Here is a 27,296-nt window from a genome sequence, read left to right on the forward strand (position 1 = left end):
TTCGCACACACACATATATACATATATGTATGTATACATGATTGATTACCACTTCTGTCTGTTAAAACAATCCACTTTAACCCCTTTCCAACATCAGGCGTAAATGTACGCCGATGTCGGACTCCTTCCTTTTGATGTGGGCTCCAGCGCTGAGCAACGTCTTTTCTGGCACATGTCAGCAAGCGCGTCGGAAATCCCGCCCATCAGTGACCCCGTCACATGATCGCGGGTCACCGATGGGTTGGCATGACAACCAGAAGTCTCCAGCAGAAGTCTATGGTTGAGTCTGCTGGATTGCTGAGCGCCGCCCACTAGCCAAAAACGCATGGACCAGGGATCGTCTCGCCGAACTCCCGCTCTCCTTTTAACATGGGCAAAACACTAATCAGGCAACACATGGTGAGGGTAAAACAGTGTGGCGAAGCTTTATTGAACCACAGAACAGGCAGATAACATATAGAACAGTTCCAGCACAGTACCAAAGATGGTGCACATTACAGAGTCTCACCCTTCCGCTGACTCGCCGGATAATAGTAGCTGTGACTACAGATCTTCCAGTGTCGTTACATCACCTGTGGCACACACACAGAGAGGAGGTAATGACAAGCATAGGAAGATGCCAGTTCATACAGGGCCAGCTGATCCGAGGATCACAACCTGGCTTCATATTCCAGGGTTGTTTACTCCACCTGTGGCATGCCCACAGAGAGGAGGTAACAACAAGTGTAGGAAGATGACAGTCCATTGAGTCCATACAAGGTACAAGGCCAGTTGATCTGAGGATCACAACCTGGCTTCTCCAAACATATCCATGGTTCAGCGATGGTCAATGGAGCAGATCTGTATTCTTCCAACCGAAGCTGAAAACTCCTAGGTTGTTTCCTACAGAATGATAGATCCGTGTCTCAAAATGGAGCTATGATCTAAAATGGCTGCTGTCCTGTCTCTGGTCCTTTTGAAATGTATGGATGTCTTGGCAGATTTTCTCTGGCAGCTTCTTTCTCTGAGTCTCTTTATACAGAGGCATGTAACCTATTTTTAGACTTAACAGGTGTCTCTCATTCAGTATTTGCATAAAGGGTAAGAATGGAGACGAGATCAAGTAGCATTACTTATTTAAACTATTTGCATAGTTTTTCCCGCTCTGCTTTAGAAGTCAACAAACTGGCTCAATAACACAATGCATAATTAGCATATCAGCAAACATCACTAGTAATCAAGGATAAGCCACAATAAAAGTTAATATTACCGGCCTACACAAACAAAAGTCTGTTTTCTTGACCAACCAGAAATCAACACTTAACTTGAAAGCCAACATATAGATAACATTCTATTATTCTTCATTTGCTAAAAATAGTCATCTGGTTAATTAAGATACAATGCCGAATTTCTTCACAATGCCAAAAGTAAACAAAAAATGTTTTAAGAAATAGTAAAAAAAATATAAAAGTTAAAATCACCCCCTTTCGCCCCATTCAAAATAAAACAATAAAAAAAAATCAAACATCCACATATTTGGTATTGCCACGTTCAGAATTGCTTGATGAATCAATATAAAAGAATTAACCCAATCGCGTAGCGCGAAAAAAGTCAAAACGCCAATTACTTTTTTTGGTCACCGCAACATTGCATTAAAATGCAATAACAGGCGATGAAAAGAATGTATCTGCACCAAAATGGTATAATAAAAACGTCAGCTCGGCACGCAAAAAATAAGCCTTCACCCAAACCCAAGATCGTGAAAAATGGAAATGCAACAGGTATTGGAAAATGGCGCAATTCTTTTATGCTTTACCTAATAAAGAGGAGTTATTTTTACTGATGTTTGTTTTGGGGCATTCATTTTTTGGTGGTATTTGGTTTATCCTATTAAGTTCCCATATAATATTCCATCCTTGAACGCACGCCGCGCTCATCATGTTTTTGTACAATTTGTCAATAATATATATAGGTTCTCCCCGTCTGAGTTATTTTTGAAGGTTAACAAAATAAGATTTTCCTGTAATTTCTCACACTCTAGGTATAATAATGGATTTTTCCTGTGTGGGATTATTAATATTTAAAAAGGTAGTCAACAGGACAAGCCTTTCTCATTCCTCATGTTTGGTCATGTTAAAATAAAAATTCTCATTCAAACCTCCCATGGTGGCGCCGTTTTAGTGGTGCTGGCGCTTGTGTTCTTGGGGCTCTTTTGAGGTTGTTCCGTCATGTGAGTCCTGTGCCCAATCAGCGCTTACATCAATGTCACCACCTTCAGACAAATCAAGTATCATGAGGCAGTCAGAGAGCAGTCGCGGCCCTGGCTTCCTGGTCATGTTCAATATGTCAGAAGGAACGAACAGTGAAGCTGCTGCTGATCGGGTGCAGGGCTCATGTGATGTAACAACCTCACATAAGCCTCGGGACAGGGAGTCTCGACACCGCTGAAGTGGAGCCGGCACGCCAGCGGTGTATGAATGTTTTTATTTTAATGAAGCCAACAGGAGGAATGAGTTCACTGAGAGAAAAAAAAATAAAGATATACCATATTTTTTGGACTATAAGATGCACCTAGGTTTTAGAGGAAATTAGGCAAAAAAAAATAGAAGCAAAAAAATGTGGTCAATTCTGTACTTAATATCCCCTATCCTGGTACATATGGCCCCCTCATCCAAACCCTGATACACATGGCCCCCTAATCCCTATCCTGGTATGCATGGCCCCCTCATCCCTAGCCTGGTATGCGTGGATCCCTCATCCATATCCTAGTATGCAGGGCCCCATCTCTATTCTGGTATGATTGGCCCCCATCCCGGTCCTGGTATGCATGGCCCCATTAGAAAACATAAAAAAAACAACCATTACACTTACCTACCCTGAGCGAGGTCTAGGACAATTTGTCTGCACTACTAATTAACAGCTGTTAAAATACCAAACTAGGGCAGTCCCTATAGGAGAAAAAAAACACAAGAATTATACTGTATTTTCACATACTATCTATTCCTGACACTGGAGTGGCTTATAAACTTACAAAGTATATAGAATGAGATCTGGTGTCTGCCAATATGTGGCTGGTTTTTCTGACTTTCGGATAACATGATACATGATTTTAGTTTTTTTTTTGTTTAGTCTCGCTTGAATATAGTTCAATATTAAATAGTCTCCTGATGAGTCGCCTTTGGTGAGGGCGATGAAACCCGTAGAAATGAGAGGCTTGGAGAGTGAGTATGTATACGTCTCCTCACCCTATATACTGAGATGTCGGGTACATGTTTTTCTATAAGTCACCTACTGACTAACCTTCAGGGGGTAAATTATGGGTATAGTTTTACACTTGGAATTAATTAAGTTTAGTTTTATCCTTTTGTCACAAACATGAGGAATGACAAGAGACAAACCATTTAAGATTCAATTTTGGTTAAAACTATTCCAACATTATGAACATAAAAAAGGCTTCTCCCCTATGTGACGCCTCTGATGTTTATTAACAGTTGATTTCCAAGTAAAATATTTCCCACATTAACATAGTAACATAGTTAGAAAGGCAGAAAAAAGACATTTGTCCATCCAGTTCAGCCTATATTCCATCATAATAAATCCCCAGATCTACGTCCTTCTACAGAACCTAATAATTGTATGATACAATATTGTTCTGCTCCAGGAAGACATCCAGGCCTCTCTTGAACCCCTCGACTGAGTTCGCCATCACCACCTCAGATGAGCGAGGGGGAGGGGTGTGTCTATATGTAAAATCATCCTTAAAACCCATCCTGCGCGATAATATAGGTGAATTTAATGAAAATGTAGAATCCCTGTGGGTGGAGATAAGGGGAGGGGGAAAAAAAAAAAATAATAAATTACTGATAGGGGTTTGTTATAAATCTCCAAAAATAATGGAAGCAATGGAGAATATCCTCGTAAAGCAAATAGATGAAGCTGCGACTCAAGGAGAAGTCATTATTATGGGGGACTTCAACTACCCTGAAATAGATTGGGGAATAGAAACCTGCAGTTCCAGCAAAGGTAATCAGTTTTTGACAATTATGAGAGACAATTACCTTTCACAACTGGTTCAGGACCCAACAAGAAGGGGGGCACTGCTAGACCTAATATTAACCAACAGGCCAGACCGCATATCAAATATAAGGGTTGGGGGTCACTTGGGAAATAGCGATCACAAAATAATAAGTTTTCAAGTATCCTTTAAAAAGATGTGTAGTAGAGGGGTTACAAGGACACTAAACTTCAGGAGAGCAAATTTCCAACGGATGAGAGAGGATCTTGGTGCAATTAACTGGGACGATATCCTGAGACACAAAAATACACAAAGAAAATGGGAGACGTTTATTAGCATCCTGGATAGGACCTGTGCACAGTATATACCGTATGGGAATAAACATACTAGAAATAGGAGGAAACCAATATGGCTAAATAGAGCTGTAAGGGGCGCAATAAGTGACAAAAAGAAAGCATTTAGAGAATTAAAGGAAGTAGGTAGTGAGGAGGCATTAAATAAATACAGAAAATTAAATAAATTCTGTAAAAAGCAAATCAAGGCAGCAAAGATTGAGACAGAGAGACTCATTGCCAGAGAGAGTAAAAATAATCCTAAAATATTCTTTAACTACATAAATAGTAAGAAACTAAAAAATGATAGTGTTGGCCCCCTTAAAAATAGTCTGGGTGAGATGGTGGATGAGGATGAGGAAAAAGCCAATATGCTAAATGACTTTTTTTCATCAGTATTTACACAAGAAAATCCCATGGCAGACAAAATGTCTAGTGATAAAAATTCCCAATTAAATGTCACCTGCTTAACCCAGCAGGAAGTGCGGCGGCGTCTAAAAATCACTAAAATTGACAAATCTCCGGGCCCGGATGGGATACACCCTCGAGTACTGCAGGAATTAAGTACAGTCATTGATAGACCATTATTTTTAATCTTTAAAGACTCCATAATAACAGGGTCTGTGCCACAGGACTGGCGTATAGCAAATGTGGTGCCAATATTCAAAAAGGGGACAAAAACTGAACTCGGAAATTATAGGCCAGTAAGCTTAACCTCTACTGTGGGTAAAATACTGGAGGGCATTCTAAGGGATGCTATACTGGAGTATCTGAAGAGGAATAACCTCATGACCCAGTATCAGCACGGGTTTACTAGGGACCGTTCATGTCAGACTAATTTGATCAGTTTCTATGAAGAGGTAAGTTCCAGATTGGACCAAGGGAACCCAGTGGATGTAGTGTATATGGACTTTTCAAAAGCTTTTGATACGGTGCCACACAAAAGGTTGATACATAAAATGAGAATAATGGGGATAGGGGAAAATATGTGCAAGTGGGTTGAGAGCTGGCTCAGGGATAGGAAACAAAGGGTGGTTATTAATGGAGCACACTCGGACTGGGTAGCGGTTAGAAGTGGGGTACCACAGGGGTCAGTATTGGGCCCTCTTCTTTTTAACATATTTATTAATGACCTTGTAGGGGGCATTCAGAGTAGAATTTCAATATTTGCAGATGACACTAAACTCTGCAGGGTAATCAATACAGAGGAGGACAATTTTATATTACAGGATGATTTATGTAAACTAGAAGCTTGGGCTGATAAATGGCAAATGAGCTTTAATGGGGATAAATGTAAGGTCATGCACTTGGGTAGAAGTAATAAGATGTATAATTATGTGCTTAATTCTAAAACTCTGGGCAAAACCGTCAATGAAAAAGACCTGGGTGTATGGGTGGATGACAAACTTAAATTCAGTGGCCAGTGTCAGGCAGCTGCTACAAAGGCAAATAAAATAATGGGATGCATTAAAAGAGGCATAGATGCTCATGAGGAGAACATAATTTTACCTCTATACAAGTCACTAGTTCGACCACACTTAGAATACTGTGCACAGTTCTGGTCTCCGGTGTTTAAGAAAGACATAGCTGAACTGGAGCGGGTGCAGAGAAGAGCGACCAAGGTTATTAGAGGACTGGGGGGTCTGCAATACCAAGATAGGTTATTACACTTGGGGCTATTTAGTTTGGAAAAACGAAGACTAAGGGGTGATCTTATTTTAATGTATAAATATATGAGGGGACAGTACAAAGACCTTTCTGATGATCTTTTTAATCATAGACCTGAAACAGGGACAAGGGGGCATCCTCTGCGGTTGGAGGAAAAAAGGTTTAAGCATAATAACAGACGCGGATTCTTTACTGTAAGAGCAGTGAGACTATGGAACTCTCTGCCGTATGATGTTGTAATGAGTGATTCATTACTTAAATTTAAGAGGGGACTGGATACCTTTCTGGAAAAGTATAATGTTACAGGGTATATACACTAGATTCCTTGATAGGGCGTTGATCCAGGGAACTAGTCTGATTGCCGTATGTGGAGTCGGGAAGGAATTTTTTTCCCCAATGTGGAGCTTACTCTTTGCACATGGGTTTTTTTTGCCTTCCTCTGGATCAACATGTTAGGTTAGGCTATGGGTTGAACTAGATGGACATATAGTCTTCCTTCAACCTTAATAACTATGTAACTATGTAACCTCCTCAGGCAAGCAATTCCAGATTTTCACTGCCCTAACAGTAAAGAATCCTCTTCTATGTTGGTGGAAAAACCTTCTCTCCTCCAGACGCAAAGAATGCCCCCTTGTGCCCGTCACCTTCCTTGGTATAAACAGATCCTCAGCGAGATATTTGTATTGTCCCCTTATATACTTATACATGGTTATGGTTTAAGAAAATGTAAAAGGCTTCTCCTCTGTGTGACTGCTCTGATGTCTAACAAGAAGCGCTTTCCGGTTAAAACATTTCCCACATTCTGAACATGAAAAAGGCTTCTCCCCTGTGTGAGTTCTCATGTGACTAACAAGATTCCCTTTCCGGTTAAAACATTTCCCACATTCTGAACAGGAAAAAGGCTTCTCCTCTGTGTGAGTTCCCTGGTGCCTAACAAGACGGAATTTCTGGTAAAAACATTTCCCACATTCTGAACAGGAAAAAGTCTTCTCCCCTGTGTGAGTTATTTGGTGTGTAACAAGATTACCTTTATGGTTAAAACATTTCCCACATTCTGAACATGAAAAAGGCTTCTCTCCTGTGTGAGTTATTTGGTGTCTAACAAGAGTCTCTTTGTTGGTAAAACATTTCCCACATTCTGAACATGAAAAAGGCTTCTCTCCTGTGTGAATTCTTTGGTGTTTAATAAATTGTGATTTGTTGGTAAAACATTTCCCACATTCTGAACATGAAAAAGGCTTCTCTCCTGTGTGAGTTCTTTGGTGTTCATCTAGATTCCCTTTGTAGGTAAAACATTTCCCACATTCTGAACATGAAAAAGGCTTCTCTCCTGTGTGAGTTCTTTGGTGTTCATTAAGATTCCCTTTCTGGTTAAAACATTTCCCACATTCAGAACAGGAAAAAGGCTTCTCCCCCGTGTGAGTTCTCTGGTGATGAACCAAATCTAATTTCGATTTACAACATTTCCCACATTCTGAACATAAAAAAGGCTTCTCCCCTGTGTGAGTTTTATGGTGATGAACCAAACTTGATTTCCATTTAAAAAATTTCCCACATTCTGAACATGAAAAAGGCTTCATCCCTGTGTGAGTTTTTTGGTGTGTAACAAGATGCCGTATGTCGGTATAACATTTCCCACATTCTGAACATGAAAATGACTTCTTTGCTTTAGCAGCAGTTTGTTTTTTAATGCCTCTTTTGTGACTTTGATTTTTCTTAGTAGTCAGTAATGAATCAGCAGATGGGACCTGTTTCATAGGATCAGATGACAGATCTTTGCCGTGAATGGATGATGATATATTTGGAGTAACAGTAATCACTTCAGTTGTATCTTGTAGGATCTCAAGATCATCAGATTTAAAAACTGAAGATGTCAGCTGTCCTTCTGATCGCCTGGTACAGTCATCTGCTAAGATAAAAAGAAAAAAAGAAAAAAAATAATAAAATATCCTTGAGTTTCATATTTTTGAACATTTCTACTTAAACTGTCCATAAAAATGGAAAGCTATGTAAAAAAAACTTTAATTATTTACCAAGACAATGACAGTTCAAAGTCTAATAGAAGACCTTGTTGGATAAGCCAGTAGTGTGTGGTGTTCAACTGATTGTTCATTCTGCCGCCCAAATATCGAATAAAAAGACACCAATCAATGTTATGTAGGCGAAAATAATACAAATTATCATCTCACAAAAAACAAATCCTCACTTAGGCCCATCATCTGTGAATGGAAAAACAGAGGTTCCCACACTATTAGTGGCTCAAAGGCTGTTGAAAAGCAACAGAGTTTCTATAAACCAATCCAGCAAAATCTGCTCTCACTTCTGAGTCTTGCTGTGTTCTCAAACAACATTTAGGATCCCTGTATTTACCAATATTATAGTGAGAAGAATCCACTTAATCTGCGGTGTGTGTCTCCTGGAGCACAATCTGGGCATTATGTGCTGGGTAATAAAATTGGCAACTATGTAATTTTCACTCTCCAACATCCACTTCCAGAAAGTGGCTGTGGAGTCAAAATATTAATTCCACCTACATCCGTGGTCAAAATTGTTGTTACCCCTCGTTTAATGACAGAAAAACCCACAATGGTCACAGAAATAACTTGAATCTGACAAAAGTAATAATAAATAAAAAATCTATGAAAATGAACAAATGAAAGTCAGACATTGCTTTTCAACCATGTATCCACAGAATAAAAAAAAAAAATAAAACTCATGAAGTAGGCCTGGACAGAAATGATGATACCCTTAACTTACCTGCTTCGTGACCGCCAACGGTAGATGAACATCGGCGCAAGCAGGGCTTTGTACAACGCCGACATTTGTCTACGGTCGGCAGTTTTGTGCTCATCTGGACCCCCACGTACCTTACAATGAGGGGATTCCAGCACACAACACTTCCTGTGACCACAACCTCATTGAGACCAGATTGGTTCAGGTCCTGATGACATCAGCGTCACACCAGCCAATGAGACAAATCACTAGGAAAGTTTGTTGTAGCAACGAAAAGAACTTTCCAGGGCGATCTGCTTCATAAAAACGCAGTTTCTCCTCAGATCTCCTGTCAGTTAGAGATTAGAGGAGAAACAGTGTTACAAGTGCGGCTGGCAACAGCTGTGTCAGTCAGCGATTTTGCTATAAAGTAAAAAAAAAACATAAGGCAGGTTAGGGTTAGTGTTGGGGCTAAAGTTAGGGTTACTGTTAGGGATACTATTAGGCTAAAGTTAGGGTTACTATTAGGGTTAGGGATACTGTTAGGCTAAAGTTAGGGTTACTGTTAGGGTTGGGGTTACTGTTAGGCTAAAGTTAGGGTTACTGCTAGGCTAAAGTTAGGGTTGCTGTTAGGGTTACTGTTAGGCTAAAGTTAGAGTTAAGGTACCTTCACACATAACGATATCGTTAACGATATCTTTGCTTTTTGTGACGTAGCAACGATATCGTTAAGGAAATCGTTATGTGTGACAGCGACCAACGATCAGGCCCCTGCTGGGAGATCATTGGTCGCTGAACAAAGTCCAGGACTTTATTTCGTCGCTGGATCTCCCGTGGACATCGCTGAATCGGCGTGTGTGACACCGATCCAGCGATGTCTTCACTGGTAACCAGGGTAAACATTGGGTAACTAAGCGCAGGGCCGTGCTTAGTAACCCGATGTTTACCCTGGTTACCAGCGTAAAAGTAAAAAAAAACAAACAGTACATACTTACCTACCGCTGTCTGTCCCCGGCGCTGTGCTCTGCACTCCTCCTGTACTGGCTGTGAGCGTCAGTCAGCCGGAAAGCAGAGCGGTGACGTCACCGCTCTGCTTTCCGGCCGCTGTGCTCACAGCCAGTACAGGAGGAGTGCAGAGAAGCAGAGCGCCGGGGACAGACAGCGGTAGGTATGTAGTGTTTGTTTTTTTTTACTTTTACGCTGGTAACCAGGGTAAACATCAGGTTACTAAGCGCGGGGACTTCGGGATCGTTGGTCGCTGGAGAGCTGTCTGTGTGACAGCTCTCCAGCGACCAAACAGCGACGCTGCAGCGATCCGGATCGTTGTCGGTATCGCTGCAGCGTCGCTTAATGTGAAGGGGCCTTTAGGGTTTATTCTAAAGTTCGGCTTAGGCTAAAGAATTAGGCTTTTCTCAATTGTCTCCCCAATAATTTGGTCACCTCAGTCATGTAACGTCAGAATTTTCTATTTCCGGAAAAAAAAAAAAAACTGTTCTGACAGCGAAGAAAGTGCAGTGCCAGATGGATTTCGAGGGCTTTAGTAGCAGTGACAGTGATAGCTCAGAAATGAGCAGTGATTCTGGTCCATCCTCACACACAAGGATCAGTACAAAAAGGACAAATTGCGCTTCGGGAGAAATGTCTTCAACTCAGGGAGCAATGCCCAGTACTAGCGCTGTCCCTAGTGCTCGTAAATTGGTGCACATCAATTTACAAGGGGCTTTGCCTCTTGATGTAGCATTTTCCAGATGGGAAGCTTCAGATTTGGCTACTCCATTCATCCCTAATTTTAATGCCATTCCTGGTACAAATGTGGAGGTGGAAAATTTTGGACCAGTTATTTTTTTTTTTATTTGCTTCTGACAAATAGCGTGCTAGAGCATATTATCCTACAAACAAATTTATATGTGTCCCAATTCATCACCCAGAATCCACGATCCTATTATGCTAAGTCAAATTTATGCATTCAGAGCAGATAAGGAGTGGCTCAGACTGTTATATACAGGTGCTCAGGAAAAATCTTAATAGTCTCGAAAAAAATCCGGCACACTGTTTTTTCAAACACGGTGAAATTTATTAGAAATGTAGATTTATTTCATTTCGTATTCAAGCAAAATGCGCACAAAAAGGACCAAAAAGGTACATAAAGTAGGTATCAAAATCCACATGAGGTAGGTATCATATTTCAACGTTTCGGCTATAGCATTAGCCTTTGGTGGAGCACCACCAAACCTGCCGCACCAGCCTGGGAAGGGAGTGTGATCATCACTCTGCAGCGTCGGACCGCCACAGATTCGCCTGACTTCTGCTGTCACACTACTTGTATCTCTTGATAAAGGCTAATGCTATAGCCGAAACATGACAGACTATTCAAAATCAGACCCATCATCGAAGACTTGACAGAAAAGTTCTCAAAGCTTTAAACCCCAATAGAAAACATTTCCATTGATGAGTCCCTTGTAAAATTCAAAGGAAGACTGCACCTCAAGCAATTTATTCCTTCAAAGACGGGAAGATTCGGAATAAAGCTCTATAAAATGTGCAAGAGTTCAACTGGATACACATCAGATTTTCGCATTTATGAGGGGAAAGATAGCCAACTGAGCCCACCAGGATGCCCTACTTATCTGGGGACATCTGGAAAAACTGTTTGAGAGCTGATAACTCCATTTTTACAAAAAGGCTACAATCGTTATGTTGACAACTACTACACCAGCATACCCCATTCACAAAAATCATCAGGGGTTTCCACAATCATTGGTCAACGAAAAGTTCCGAAATGGGCAGTCAGGGGCTTTACGCAATGGAGAGCTGCTTGCCCTTAAGTATAAGGATAACAAAGATATTTTTATCCTGAGCTCGATCCACACAGATGCCACAAGGTCCACTGCAGACCAACAGGGATCCACTACTCCAAAACCTGTGTCTGTCATTGACTACAACAAATATATGGGGGGTGTGGACCTTGCAGATCAGGATCTACAACAATACCAAGTATCAAGAAAACCATATACCTGGTATAGAAAGTTAGTCTTATTTCTTTCAGGTGGCCACATATAATTATTTTGCGTTATACAAAAAAAGCTGTAAATGCAGATACTTTCCTTGATTATCTGGAAACGGTCATTGAAATTCTTGTTTTTTAAAATTTTGTCCATGCCAATCCTTTAGAATCTGAATATGTCAGAAGACTCGCTGAGCGACATTTTATTGCACTCATTCCAGCAATTGAAACAAGAAAGAGCCCCCAGAGAAGATGTCATGTATGTTCCAAGAGAGGAATGAGGCATGATACCCGCTGTTATTGCCCACAGTGCCCATCATTGCCAGCCTTAAGGTACCGTCACACTAGACGATATCGCTAGCGATCCATGACGTTGCAGCGTCCTGGCTAGCGATATCGTCCAGTGTGACAGGCAGCAGCGATCAGGCCCCTGCTGTGCTGTCGCTGGTCGGGGAAGAAAGTCCAGAACTTTGTTTCGTCGCTGGACTCCCCGCAGACATCGCTGAATCGGTGTGTGTGACACCGATTCAGCGATGTCTTCGCTGGTAACCAGGGTAAACATCCGGCTGCCCGGCGCTCACAGCCAGAGCAGAGAAGCACAGCGCCGGGGACAGACAGCGGTAGGTAAGTATGTAGCGTTTGTTTTTTTTACTTTAACGATGGTAACCAGGGTAAACATCGGGTTACTAAGCGCGGCCCTGTGCTTAGTTACCCGATGTTTACCCTGGTTACCGGGGACCTCGGGATCGTTGGTCGCTGGAGAGCTGTCTGTGTGACAGCTCTCCAGCGACCAAACAGCGACGCTGCAGCAATCCGGATCGTTGTCGGTATCGCTGCAGCGTCGCTTAGTGTGACGGTACCTTTATGCCTCCATGACTGATTTAAAATCTTCCACACAGAACCACATTTTTAAACTGTTTTGACATTCAAGCATTTGGTTTATTTAGTGACAGACACATTTGAGTAGAGCTGGCTTAACAATTTCCGGGGGTAGGTGGGGGGATGTCTCCAGAGACACAAGCTGGGCACAATATACTGGGCACTACAATGACATTTTTGCTCTAAAACTTCCACTACGTGTTTCTGGAAATCATCCATGTAGTGGAAATGGTGACTATATCCATAGATGAATTCCAGGAGGGGTGTCATTTCCCAAATGGGGTCACTTCAGGGGGGAATTCTGTTGTTCTGGCACATAGCGGCTCTCCAAAGTGCCACCCCCCCTCAGAAGTGACCCCAGAATCCCCCTGAAGTGTCCCCATTTTGGAAATGACACCCTACTGCAAATTCATGTATGGGTGTAGTGACCATTTACCCATCTACCTATTTTCCAATGTAAAAATCAGGGGTTAAACAATATTTTAGTGGTAAAAATGTTATTAATTTTTCTTCACTGCCCAATGGTATAATTTTCTATGGAACAGCTGTGGTGTCAGTATGCTCACTGCACCACTAGAAGATTTCATTCAGGGAAGTATTTTGTAAAATGCAGTCCCTTTTGGGGGCTTATGCTGTTCTGGCCCCTCAGGGGCTCTGGCAATGTGACATGTCGCCCACAAACAATTCCAGCAAAATCTGCTTTCCAATATGGCGCTCCTTCCATTCTGAGCTCTGCCATGCGCCCAAACAGTGGTTTACCCCCACATATGGGATGTCAGTATACTCAGGACAAATTGCACAAATACTTTTGGGGTCTCCTGTTACTCTTTTGAAAAAAAAAATTGAGGGCCATAAGCAAATTTCTTGTGGAAAAAAAAATAGAATTAGTCTTACCGGTAATTCGGTTTCTAGGAACCTTCCACGACAGCAGTATCGAAGGATGTTTCCCCGCCCTAATAGGGAACAGGAAACAAAGAGGTTAAATACCCCTCCCCTTCCTGCAACCACCAGTGTTTTTTCTGGACACAGTAGCATGTATAGTTACCACTTAAGTGCAGGAATCATCTAATAAATATATCAGATAGGGAGGGAAATTAGTGCTGTCGTGGAAGGTTCCTAGAAACCGAATTACCGTTAAGACTAATTCTATTTTCTCCAGTCACCTTCCACGACAGCAGTATCGGAGTGATACCAACCGCTAATTTCTTTAGGGAGGGACTACTGCTTGTAGAATGCGTCTGCCAAACGATAGGTCCCTGTTGAAGTTGAGCCTATAGTGTCTGGTAAATTTATGAACTGACGACCAGGTGGCGGCTCTGCATATCTGCTCCGATGATGCGTTTCCCCTATCTGCCCAGGAAGTCGAGACTGAACGGGTGGAGTGGGCTTTTAGTGAAGCTGGAGGTGCAAGCTTCTCGGATGAGTATGCAAGACTAATGGCTTGCTTAATCCAATTAGCGATCCTGCTTTTGGCAGCTTTCTGCCCTTATTTCGTCCTGACCACTGGACGAACAGGTTTTGGTCCAACCTCCAACTTTCTGTCTGTTGGAGGTAGCACAGGACCACCCTGCGGACGTCCAGGGTGTGAAAGGCCTTTTCTTTTGGATTAGAGGGATTTGAACAGAATGAGGGTAAATGATGTCTTGATTTCTGTGGAAGTCTGAAACTACCTTAGGCATAAAGGAAGGGTCTAATTTGAGGATTATACTATCCATGGTTATGGTCAGGAATGGCTCCTGGATTGGTGGGCAGCATGGTGGCGCAGTGGTTAGCACAGCAGCCTTGCAGCGCTGGGGTCCTGGGTTCTAATCCCACCCAGGACAACATCTGCAAAGAGTTTGTATGTTCTCTCCGTGTTTGCGTGGGTTTCCTCCGGGCACTCCGGTTTCCTCCCACATTCCAAAGACATACTGATAGGGATTCTAGATTGTGAGCCCCATCTGGGACAGTGATGATAATGTGTGCAAAACTGTAAAGCGCTGCGGAATATGTTAGCGCTATATAAAAATAAAGATTATTATTATTATAAGGCTATGTTCACACCTTGCGGCGTCCCTCTGCGGGTTTTCCCGCAGCGGATTTGATAAATCTGCAGGGCAAAACAACTGCGGTTCTCCCTGCAGATTTATCGCGGTTTGTTCCGCGTTTTCCGCTGCGGGTTTCCGCCTATACTATTGATGCTGCATATGCAGCAATATGCAGCATCAATAGTAATGTTAAAAATAATAAAAATTGGTTATACTCACCCTCTGACGTCCCGATCCCTCGGCGCTGCACCCGGTGGTCCGGTTCCAGAGATGCTGTGCGAGAAGGACCCTTCGTGACGTCACGGTCATGTGACCGCGACGTCACCGCAGGTCCTGGTCGCACAGCAACTCTGACCGGACAGCCGCGTGCAGCGCCCAGGAGCTCCGGACATCAGAGGGTGAGTATAACCAGATTTTTTATTTTTTAACCCCAAATATGGTTCCCAGGGCCTGGAGGAGAGTCTCCTCTCCTCCACCCCGGGTACCACCCGCACATTATCCGCTTACTTCCCGCAACGTGGGCACAGCCCCATGCGGGAAGTAAGCGGTTCAATGTATTCCTATGGGTGCAGAATCGCAGCGATTCTGCACAAAGAAGTGACATGCTGCGGGTTGTAAACCGCTGCGTTCCCGCGCGGTTTTTCCCGCAGCATGTGCACAGCGGTTTGCGGTTTCCATAGGGTTTACATGTTACTGTAAACGCTATGGAAACTGCTGCGGACCCGCAGCATCAAAATCGCGGCGGTTCCGCGGTAAAAACCGCTAAGCGTGAATATAGCCTAAGGCCTGAAGTTCCCCTATATGCCTGGCGGTAGTGATAGCTACCAGGAAGACAGTTTTAAGGGTCAAGATCTTTAAGCTGGAGGCTGATAGGGGTTCAAAGGGGTCCCCGGTCAGACCTTTTAAAACAAGGTTCAAGTCCGAAGGAGGGGTGTGGACGTGGAGTCTCGGACGGATTCTAGTTGCTGATGTTATGAATCGTTTGACCCACCGGTGGTTTGCTAGATCCTGGTCGAAGAAAGACCCAAGAGCTGACACCTGAACATTAAGGGTATGTGCACACGATGCAGATTTAGTGCAGAATTGGTGCAGAACTGCAGCAGATTTTTCTGCTGCAGAAACGCTGCAGAACTGCACTGTGATTTACAGTACAATGTAAATCAATGAGAAAAGAAAAAAGCTGTGCACATGGTGCAGAAAAATCTGCGCAGAAACGCTGCAGATTTCAAAGAAGTGCACGTCGCTTCTTTTGTGCAGTTCTGCAGCGTTTCTGCGCAGATTTTTCTGCACCATGTGCACAGCTTTTTTCTTTTCTCATTGATTTACATTGTACTGCACAGAAACTGCACAGAAACTGCATAGAATCTGCACAGAAACTGCATAGAAACTGCATAGAAACTGCACAGAAACTGCACAAAAACTGCACAGAAACTGCACAGAAACTGCATCAAATCTGCAGATGCAGATTTAGTGCAGAAAATTCTGCACCACATTTCCTACGTGTGCACATAGCCTTAGGGTACTAGGTGAAAGCCCCAGTTCCAAGCCCTTCTGGAGAAATTGAAGGATCTGTGCAATATTTGGGTTGAAAGGATCCGGTCTGTTTGGGGAACACCACGACGAGAACTTTTTCCATATTTTGCCATAAATGGCGTTAGTTATTGGCTTCCTACTCTTTTGTAGGGTTTCGATCACTTCCTGCGAGAGTCCTCTAGCTTTTAGGATCTCGGCTTCAGTAACCAGGCTGCCAGCTTTAGCTTGTGTAGGTCCTGATGGGACACAGGATACAAAGACACATGCTGCCTCGTGGATAGACTTAATTGGACTAGCAGAAATTAAAGCAGGTGACTCCTTCGGGGCCCGTAATGGAACCAGCCTTGAGGCCCATAAGTGGGCTACCCGAATACTATCAGTCCTTATCATCAGGGCAGGACATCCTCGACAATCTCCGACTTTGGGCTAAGGACAGCCTGGCAGACCAAGTCACCTCCCTGCAGGACACCATGTAGGAGAAAGGGGAGTCTGTGGAAAAAGGTTACCACAGACTTAATCAAAGGTTTACTGATCTAGGATTTGAGCTCCTTGACAAAGCCCATCGCCAAATCTGGGTGCAGGCCTTTGTGCAGGGCCTCCGAGAGCCAATACGCAAGCAGTTGCAGACCACAAGGCCAGAGTACCGAAGGCTAGATTCAGAAGCGCTCCACACAGTAGCAAAAGGGGTAGAGTTGAACCAACCAGCCAGGCCCCGTACCACTCTCCTGTTCTCTCAGGACCCTTCTGACACCGCAAAATCACAAAGGCCTAGGGCCATCTGCTACAACTGTGGCAAAGTAGGGCACCTTAAAAGGAACTGCAGATCAGCTCCTCAGGAGGGGGCCATGGCAGCCGCAGCCCACCCAGCGACCACCTGGGCCCCATCCACAATAGGACATTGGCAAGCCGGATCCACTGCACACACCACTCATACTCTTACACTCCACAAAACAGCAGAGTGGACCAACGCCTACCATCCAGATACAGTTTGAGGGTAAACCCCTTAATTTCCTGGTGGATATCGGTGCAGCCAGAAGTGTAATCAGGAACATTGACTTACCCGACCCGGACTGTCTCACGGATGAAGTAGTGCCTTGTGTAGGGGTGGATGGTAACACACCATACACTCCAATGACCAGACCCCTTCATATTGGTCTACAACCCACACAGAGTATGCTGTCTCAACTAGTAGTCTCATCCACCTGCCCCGTCAACCTACTAGGATCAGACCTACTATCAAAACTCCAAGCCAGTATTCTGTTGCACGAGGATGGAATGGTCACTCTTACAACCCCACTCTCACCGGAGCAGTCTGCAGAAGTGTACTGTCTCTTCTCTTTACAGGACACACCTGTGGATTCTGTGGACATTGAACTGATTGCACTGATCCCAGACTCGCTGTGGGCGCGAGGACCGGAAGATATTGGCAGGCTTAAAGTCCAGCCTATGAAGGTGGAGCTGAAACCTGGAGCTCTGTTGCCACGGAAACCGCAATACCCACTCTCACAATCTGCCGCCATCACACAACATCTGAAAATCTACCTGGAAAATGGAGCAATCATCCCCACCAAGTCACCGTGGAACACCTCTTTGTTTCTGGTAAAGAAGAAAACACCTAAAGGACAGCCTACAAAGTTATGCATGGTACATGACTTGCGTGCTGTCAATGAAGCCACAGTGTTGGACACGCCCATTGTGCCCAACCCACACACACTGCTTTCATCAATCCCACCCACCTCCCCATGGTTCACGGTGATTGACCTGGCCAATGCCTTCTTTAGTGTACCTCTACATCCTGACAGCCAGTACCTGTTTGCTTTCACACACGAGCGTCAGCAATACACTTGGACTGTGATTCCTCAAGGGGCACAAAATAGCCCCTCCATGTTCACCCAAGCCATGACAATGGTCCTGGAACCCTGGAAGATCACACATCCCACTGCAACCCTCCTACAGTACATGGATGACCTCCTCCTCTGTGCTGACACCAGGGCTGTGGAGTCGGTAAGCCACAGTTGCGACTCCGACTCCTGGATTTTATCAGGTTCCGACTCCGACTCCAGCTCCTTCATAAATGGCCAATTCGTAACAATAAATTTACTGTTGTCAAATATTAACATTGTGCTTATTCAGTTTCTCACCATCATATAAGTAATCAGACCACTTAGAGCAAAAACTATATTTATTAGAATACAATTAGAATATAGCAAATAACTTTTATAAACTTTTCTAAACTCTTGTAAGTAAATATGCAATAAACACTGTTATGCAGTTAAGAAGAAGAAATCTATAAATTTGTCCTCAGAAAAAGTATTGCCTCTGTCAGATCCTCCTTCATGGATGCCCTCAAATCTGATCTAATTATTTTGAGAGCAGAGAACAACCTCTCTACACTAACTTGGGTTGGTGGCAAAGCAGTAACCACTCGGGCAACATCTCTGACAATGTCAGGATACAGAGGAATCGCTTGTTGCACTGTTATTTTTGATGAACGGTCAAATTTCTCAATTTCTTTTAGTGCACATGAAAAATTCTGCTGAAATGTACTGGCTGTGTTCTTTGATTTTCATTTTCACTTTCAGTTTCATACATTGTAAGTAGGGGGGTTGGGGCAGCATGAGGTTAACCAAGTATAAGATTATATAAGGGCAGTGGAGAACAGTGACACACAAGAAGTAAGAAATGTCTCTATCTCCAGCAGAACTGCTTATCACTGTTGTTCATAGTTTGATAGAACATATGTATTTGAGTAACATTTATAAAATTCATATGAAAGTTCAATTATGAAATATTAATACATTTTTCTTAAAGCTGGAGTCGGAACATTTCTACCGACTCCGACTCCAACCAAAACTAACTCAGACTCCACAACCCTGGCTGACACCCTGCCAGAAGCACAGACCGAGTCCATTTCTTTACTACAGTTCCTGGCCAACAATGGATGCAAGGCATCTAAAGACAAGCTACAGTTCTGCAAGGAAAAAGTTGTGTTTCTGGGACACTGCATCTACCACCAGACCAAACACCTTACTGAAGACAGGAAAACTGCTGTCCAGAACATACCTCTGCCAACCAAGCCCCCACAGCTGCAGTCCTTCCTTGGACTTGTATCCTACTGCTGTCCCTGGATACTAGATGCCTCTCTCCACATTCAACCCCTGTATGACTGCCTCAAGGACACTCTGTTCAGTGTGACCAAGGAAGCCATTGATGGGTTCTACATGCTAAAGGCTGCCATCACATTCTCTCCTGCCCTGGGACTCCCAGACTACAGCAAACTATTCTGCCTATTCGTCATGGAGAAGCAAGGCCATGCAACTGGAGTCCTCACTCAGCTCCACGGAGGCAGACAACGGCCTCTTGGGTACTACTCGGATAGACTTGACCCAGTGGCCCTTGGAGCCCCAACCTGCATGAGAGCTGTGTTTGCAACCCACCTGTTGCTGGATAAGGCTTCTGACATAATTCTAGGCCACGAACTGAAGATAATGGCACCTCATGACATTACAGCTATTCTGGCCCACACACAGCCAAAGCATCTGTCTGTCGCCCGCCATTTACGCCTACAATGCTCTCTTCTGCTTCCAGACAACGTCACCATCTCCAGATGTGCTGTTCTTAACCCAGCTACTCTCCTACCTCTGCCAAGAGGGGAGGAGGATGAAGCCCACATCTCTGACAAAATGATGGAAGAGGTAGTCGACTCTGAAATGGCTCAGCATGATGGTCTCGCTCTGATGAGACAGGAAACCTCTGGATTTGAATCAGTCACTGATGTACCTTTGGAAGATTCTGACCTGACACTCTTCGTTGATGGATCAAGGTACACAGACGAAGAAGGCCGCTTTCACACTGGTATAGCGGTAGTCACAGAAGATACTGTGCTGCTAGCACAACCACTGCCTCCATCCGTCTCTGCACAGGAGGCAGAACTGAGGGCCTTGACAGAAGCATGCAAAATGTCTGCCCAACGCAAAGCTACAGTATACTCTGAGTCACGCTACGCTCATTGCGTACGTCACGACTATGGAACAAGCTGGAGGGCAAGAGACTTCATCACGGCAAATGGAACGCCTGTCAGACACCACAAAGCCATACAGAAACTGATGGAGTCCTTATTGATGCCAGAAAGAGTTGCGGTGGTAAAAAGTAGGGCGCATGCTGGAGGCACTTCAAAGGAAGTGGTGGGCAACAGACTGGCTGATGTCACAGCAAAAGAAGCGGCCATACTACCACTGGACACAGAAACATCTCATCTGTACTCTTTTGTGGACTCTGGAGTAGAAGAAAAGAAACAATCCTGGGAAAAGATGCTCTCCACACTCCAGAAGCATGCATCCAAGGAAGAAAAGGACCAATGGACCCAAGATGGAGCCACACAGTATGAAAGACACCTGATGATGAACAAGGGAAAACCCTGTCTACCCAGAGTCCTCTACCCTATGGTGGCCAAATAGGCCCATGGCACCACTCACCAATACAAGATTAAGATGCACAATCTTGTCCGCCAGTACTACCATGCTCCAGGCTTCTCGACAACAGCCGCCAACATCACAAAGGGATGTCTTGCCTGTGCCCGATGAAATCCAGGGAAAACACCTCAGAAATGCACACCTAGACCCCTATACCCTTTCCAGCGCATACAGATAGATCATAGATCATACACAAATGCTGCACTCTGTGGGGTTTGAGTATGTCTTATTGGTGATAGACATTGTTACAGAACACCCCCCAGCACCAAGAATGTTATGCAGGATATGTATGTATAATAGTTTCCATGTGAAATGCATCAGTCCACAGGCTGTGCCCCTGGACAAGATATTCTCTTTCTGACCTCCCCCCACCTTTGTAATTCCCAAAGTAAATATTGGCAGGCTCCAGCCCCCTGCGGCTATTGTAATGTATGTCTGGCCCGCTGTTTTCCTATTGGCCTGCCCTGTGTATCTGTGTTATATATTCTGTGTGCTGTAACAAAAGGGTGTTCTTAGACTGAAAATACGTGGAGAAGCAGTCAGCTTTTATATGCTCTCATGTAATCAAGAAATTCCTGCCAAAGTCTTTCATTCAGAATCTAGCAAAAGCAGAGTGGACCTCCTGAAACACGGGGCGGTACTGAAAGAGGTACCCCAGCTTGGTAGACCCCATGACACTGGTGGCAGACAGCGGGATGTGATATCCCTTCTACAGGAGGAAAGGAATGAATGGAAGACAACTACCAGAAGTTAAAGAGGACTACATTAAAAGATCTGGTGGAAGCCCGAGGGTTAATCGCCAGCAACAAAACAAAATAGGGATTTTTGTGTTACTCACCGTAAAATCCTTTTCTCCGAGACGCTCATTGGGGGACACAGGACTATGGGTGTATGCTTCTGCCGCCAGGAGGCTGACACTAAGTAAACGTGAAAAAAAAAGTTAGCTCCTCCTCCATCGTATACACCCTGACACTGGCTACCAGAGACTCCAGTTTGGTGCAAAAGCAGTAGGAGAACAAAACACAAAAAATGATATAACAGCATAAATACAGAAAACTTATGTCTAGAAAAGATCCTACTGACTAACAAAATCAGATACAGCAAAAGCAGCCAACAGGCTACCAGGGAGGTAGCTGTGTCCCCCAATGAGCGTCTCGGAGAAAAGGATTTTACGGTGAGTAACACAAAAATCCCTATTTCTCCTTCGCCTCATTGGGGGACACAGGACTGTGGGATGTCCTAAAGCAGTCCCTGGGAGGGAAATTAACTCACCGGTAATAGTTATCCAGATAATGATTCTCTATAAGTGCGCCACCGCCGCTTGAAGAATCCTTCTACCCAGACTTGCATCCGCAGAGATCTGGGAGTGGACATTATAATGTTTGACAAAAGTATGCAAACTAGACCAGGTCGCAGCCTTACAAACCTGATCTGCTGAGGCCTGGTGCCGAATGGCCCAGGAAGCCCCCACTGCTCTAGTTGAATGAGCCTTGATTCCAGCCGGAACCGTCATGCCCTTGGTGCGATAGGCCTCCTGAATGGTCGCCCGTATCCACCTGGCCAGGGTAGATTTTGAGGCCGCGCAACCCTTCCTGCGACCTTCCGGAAGGACAAACAGAGCATCTGTCTGGCGAAAAGAAGCCGTTCGGGAAACGTACCTCCTCAGTGCTCTCACCAGATCCAACGTATGGAGAGCTTTTTCTACACTGTGCGTAGGCGCAGGACAAAAAGAGGGCAGAACAATATCCTCATTGATGTGGAATGAGGAAACAACCTTCGGCAAAAAAGACGGTGCTGGTCTGAGCACTACCTTGTCCTGATGAAAACGAAGAAAGGGGGTACGACAGGAGAGGGCTGCCAGCTCTGATACCCGCCTTATGGAAGTTATAGCCACTAAAAAAACAACTTTCCAGGAAAGGAGAGTCAAGGAAATATCTTTAAGAGGCTCAAAAGGAGAGTCCTGTAAAGCCCTTAAGACCAAATTAAGGTCCCAAGCTTCCAAAGGAGTCTTATAAGGAGGAACCTTATGAGCGACCCCCTGGAAAAAAGTCTTGACCTGACGATTAGTAGCAATACTGCACTGAAAAAGGACTGATAAAGCCGAAATTTGCCCTTTAAGGGTACTTGGAGCAAACCCAGAATCCAGGCCTGCTTGAAGGAAGGCTAAAATGTTTGGAACGGAAAAATGCAGAGGAGGCAGCCCGCGCTCTCTACACCAAAAGAGGAAAGCTTTCCAAGTGTGATAGTAGATTCTGGCCGAAACAGTCTTACGTGCACTGATCATAGTATCTGCTACCTCTTGGGAGAACCCTGCCCGAGTTAAAACCCAAGATTCAACAGCCAGGCCGTCAAACGTAGGACCCCTGAGTTCTGGTGGTAGATCGGCCCTTGCGATAGAAGATCTGGCCGATCGGGGAGCCGCCATGGAACCCCGGCGAGAAGCTGCACCAGGTCTGCATACCAGGTCCGTCGTGGCCAATCCGGGGCGATCAGAATAGCCGGTACTCTCTCTGACTTGATTTTCAAGATTACCCTCGGGAGAAGAGCCAGAGGCGGGAACAGATAAGGGAGGTGAAATCGGTTCCAAGACAGTACTAGCGCATCTACCGCGAATGCCTGAGGATCTCGGTATCGAGAGACAAATCTGGGTACCTTGGCATTGCCCTTGGACGCCATTAGATCCACGTCCGGAGTCCCCCAACGATGGCATATCTGCAGAAATACCTCGGGATGGAGAGACCATTCCCCGGAAGCTAAACCCTGACGGCTTAGAAAATCTGCCGCCCAGTTTTCTTCGCCCGGAATGTGGACTGCTGAGATCACAGAGTGATTTCTCTCTGCCCTGAGAAGAATCTGTTTTACCTCCTGCATGGCTGCCTTGCTGCGGGTGCCCCCCTGGTGATTTATGTAGGCCACAGCTGTGGCGTTGTCCGATTGAATTCGGACAGGGCGACCCGCCAGAAGATGGTGGAAACGTAGCAAGGCTAGCCGAACTGCTCGAATCTCTAAGAGATTGATGGGGAGGGTTGATTCCAGAGGAGACCAGAGCCCCTGAGCTGTGTGATGAAAGAATACTGCTCCCCAACCCAGGAGACTGGCAGATGTTGTGACTACCAGCCAATTGGTTGGGGGAAAGGGCTTCCCCCTGAGAAAAGATGAGCTGTTTAGCCACCAAGAGAGGGACTGCCTGACCTGGAGAGATAACCGAAAACTGTGGTTGAGGGAGAGTGGATTTCTGTTCCACACTGCTAGAATAGCTTGCTGGAGAGGACGAAGATGAAGCTGCGCAAATGGAACTGCCTCTATAGTTGCAACCATCTTTCCTAGCACCCTCATGCAAGACCGGATCGTATGAGAGTGCGGCTGTTGGAGCTTCCTCACTTCCCGCCGAAGGGCAAGGACCTTGTCCTGGGGGAGGATTGAGAGGGCTTGAGAGGTGTCGAAGATCATGCCTAGAAATGAGATCCTCCAAGATGGTTGAAGGGATGACTTCCTTAAATTTATTAGCCAACCTAGACGAGAAAGGGTATCCAGGGTGATGCCGACATTTTCCCTGCAAGATTGAAAAGTCGACCCTTTGATTAGTAGATCGTCTAGGTAAGGCAAGACAACTATGCCCCGGGAGTGCAGAATGGACACCACAGTTGCCATAACTTTTGTGAACACCCCGGGAGCGGAGGCCAGCCCGAAGGGTAAAGGCGTGAACTGGAAGTGCAGATTGTTTAAGGCAAACCGGAGGAATCTTTGATGAGGCAGAAAAATGGGAATATGTAGATAGGCGTCCTGAATGTCTATCGAGGCCAAGAACTCTCCCCTCTCTAGTAAGGCGATGACTGACCAGAGCGATTCCATCCGAAAGGGACGAACGCGGACAAACCTGTTTAAAAGTTTTAGATCTAGAATAGGCCTTACCGTTCCGTCCTTTTTGGGGACTACGAAAAGATTGGAATAAAAGCCCCGAAACCTTTCCTCCTTTGGAACCGAAGAAATCACTCCGCTGAGATGAAGGGACTCTATGGAGTTGTACAGGTCCTGTCGGAGGGACTCGGACCTGGGAAGACGGGATGGGAAAAACCGGGGAGGAGGTAGACGGACCAGCTCTATCTTTTAACCTGACGATACGAGCGCTCCCACCCACCGGTCGTGGATTACCTGAAGCCAGACCTGGTGAAACAAAAGCAGACGTCCGCCTACTGTGTTGGAGGTACTCCGAGGAGGCCTCCAGTCACTTGGCCGAAAACCTTTGGGCCCTAGATCCTCTGGATCTAGTTGACTGGGAACGCATTCTTCCCCCCTGGTAGGCCGAATAGGGGATCCGAACGTCTCGGTCGTGATTGGGTCGACCCTGCACAGCAGAACTCGATGCTGGGGCCCCTCTAGCATTGCGAAAGGGTCTGAAACTAACTTGAAATTGGCGGCAAAAAGGTTGTCTAATCCTCTGCTGAGGAAGAAACTTACTCTTCCCTCCTGTGGAATCCGAGATCAGCTGATCCAGTTTTTCACCGAACAAGCAACCACCCTGATACGGTAGAGTTGTAAGTGATTTTTTAGAGGTAGAGTCAGCACCCCAAGTTCTTAGCCAGAGAGCCCTTCTAATAGCAATAGCATTAGCCGCAGCTGCAGAGGCACAATCTGCAGCATCTAAGGATGCATTAATCAGATAACTACCAGCCAGAGCTATCTGAGATGACATTTCCGCCAATTCTGCTGACAAATCACTCTCTTGAAGAGCCTTTGTTAAAGACACTGACCAAGCCATCATAGCCGTAGCAACCCAGGTTGCCGCGAAGGAAGGGAAAAGTGCCGAACTTGAAGCCTCAAAAGCGGAGCGAGCCAATTTCTCAATAAGACGATCCGTAGGATCCTTAATAGTCGAGCCATTAGGGAGAGATAATAATGTGTTAGAGGCTAAACGGGACACCGGAGGATCCACAGCAGGACTTTCCACCCAATTACTACAAAGTTCAGTAGCAAAGGGATACCTAGCTTTCAGAGCCCTCTGCCCTGAAAAACGTTTGTCCGGGTGCTCCCGGTTACGACGAATCAGGTCCTCAAATTCCGGATGAGAGGAAAATACCCTATGGGCCCGTTTGGCCCGCTTAAATGCGACCTTATGATCTGAGGATGAGGCGAGCTCATCCTCAATCCCCAGGGACTGATTGACAGCCTCAATGAGGCTATCTACCGACTCCTGAAAACCAGGATTCTCAAAATTAAGGGACCCTTCAGAATCATAGTCTGTCTCAACTTCCCCGCTCTCTGCAGGGGAAGGAGAACGAGATACAGAGCTCCAGGATGCGGAAGCACCTGAGGGCCTGGGCGACGTAGTGCGAATCCGCTTTCCACGCGTCTGTCTAGTGCGAGCGCGGCCCCTGCAGGCCGAAGGCTCCTGAGACCCCGAGGCCCTCTCCGAGACAGATGGACTGCTGGCCCTGACTGCCGGGGTCTGAAGGGATTTGATTGCGTCAGTAAGGGACGCCATGGATTGCGACAAGGACGTGACCCATTCCGGCGGAGCTGCCCCAGAATCTTGAGGGGAAGGAGCCGGAGGGATTGCTGGGGAGCTGGCAGGGGGGGGGGGGGGGGGGCTCCTGGGCGCGTTCAGAGTCACAGGCCTCGCAACGGCGATTACTCTGGGCGTGCGGGAATGGGGCACGACAATCTACACATCCGGTAAACAGAACCGTGTGAGACTTAACTCTTCTAGACATAGTGATCCGTAAAGCTATACCCAGGGCCAGAGACTGGGACAAAAATAATGCTTCAGCCAGCTGGAGGGAGAAGCACTTACCCCAGTCCTGTGTCCCAACGATTATAGCGACAGATCCGGACGCACGCCTCTTCCCTCCTGTGCTGCCTTTATCCTCTTCAGAGCCCCCCGAGCCGGTTTCAGGGGGCGGGACCGCCATATTGCGCTGCGACCTGTAGTAGGCCTGAAGCAGGGACCTCAATTTTTTCCCCCTGATAGAGGAAAGGCGGAACCGGAAATGGATGCCCCGGAAGGGGAGGGGCCTAAACGCGCAGACTGCTGGGCGGAAGCCCGGGCCCTGAGCTGCCCCGAAGTTGTCCCCATGCATGCAGAAGGCCTGGCCGCACCTGGGGAGACAGCACGGCACCAGCCACACCATAGCGCCGCAGCGCCAGCAGTACCGAAGCGCAGCGGCGCCGGCCGCAACGCAGCACCGGCCGCATCGCAGCGCCGGCTGCAACGCCGCATCGGCCGCCCTACAGCGCCGCACCACAGTGCCACAGAACCGGCAGAAAAAAGGCGTCTGCGGCACCGCAGCGCCGGCGCCCAACCACCGGACAAAGGCGCAGGCGACGGACCCTGAAGTAACGCCAAGATGCCAGCAGTGACAGGTAAAACAAAAGATAGAGCGCCCTGTCAGGAGCCCCCCCAGAGCATCCAGCGAGGGGGGAAGCAAAAAAGACGGTGCAGGAACCCTATCTCCATTATCTGCCAGGATAAGGAGAGGGACCGTCCACCACCCCATCTATCACCGCAGCAGAGCAGGGGTGTAGAAAACCGGGGGGAAACACGGACGTCTAGGGGCACCTGTACAGCCCAGTGTCTCAATACCTTAGGGTGGTCAGTGCCAAGTCCGGTGAAGAATCCCACGTAGCGGGAAAGGATACGTGGATATGGAATCACACGTGCTTGCCCGTTGATGGTTT

General features: G+C 45.8%; 1 protein-coding gene across 3 annotated transcripts in view; it reads right to left on the reverse strand.

Moving 5' to 3' along the window:
• Positions 1–400: 400 nt before the first annotated feature.
• The window catches only part of LOC138663581 (gastrula zinc finger protein XlCGF57.1-like), a 70,570-nt gene continuing 43,674 nt past the window's right edge, over positions 401–27,296 (reverse strand). Inside the window, exon 7 of one of the 3 annotated variants that reach the window (XM_069749833.1) lies at positions 401–7,900. In XM_069749833.1, the coding sequence (XP_069605934.1) occupies positions 6,711–7,900 (1,190 nt within the window). In that variant the 3' untranslated portion in view covers positions 401–6,710. Of the gene's footprint in view, positions 7,904–27,296 lie in introns of all 3 variants that reach the window. The other 2 variants (XM_069749831.1, XM_069749832.1) reach the window with 2 other exon arrangements.

This window comes from Ranitomeya imitator, chromosome 2 (genome assembly GCF_032444005.1).
Source record: "Ranitomeya imitator isolate aRanImi1 chromosome 2, aRanImi1.pri, whole genome shotgun sequence".
Taxonomy (NCBI): Eukaryota; Metazoa; Chordata; class Amphibia; order Anura; family Dendrobatidae; genus Ranitomeya; species Ranitomeya imitator.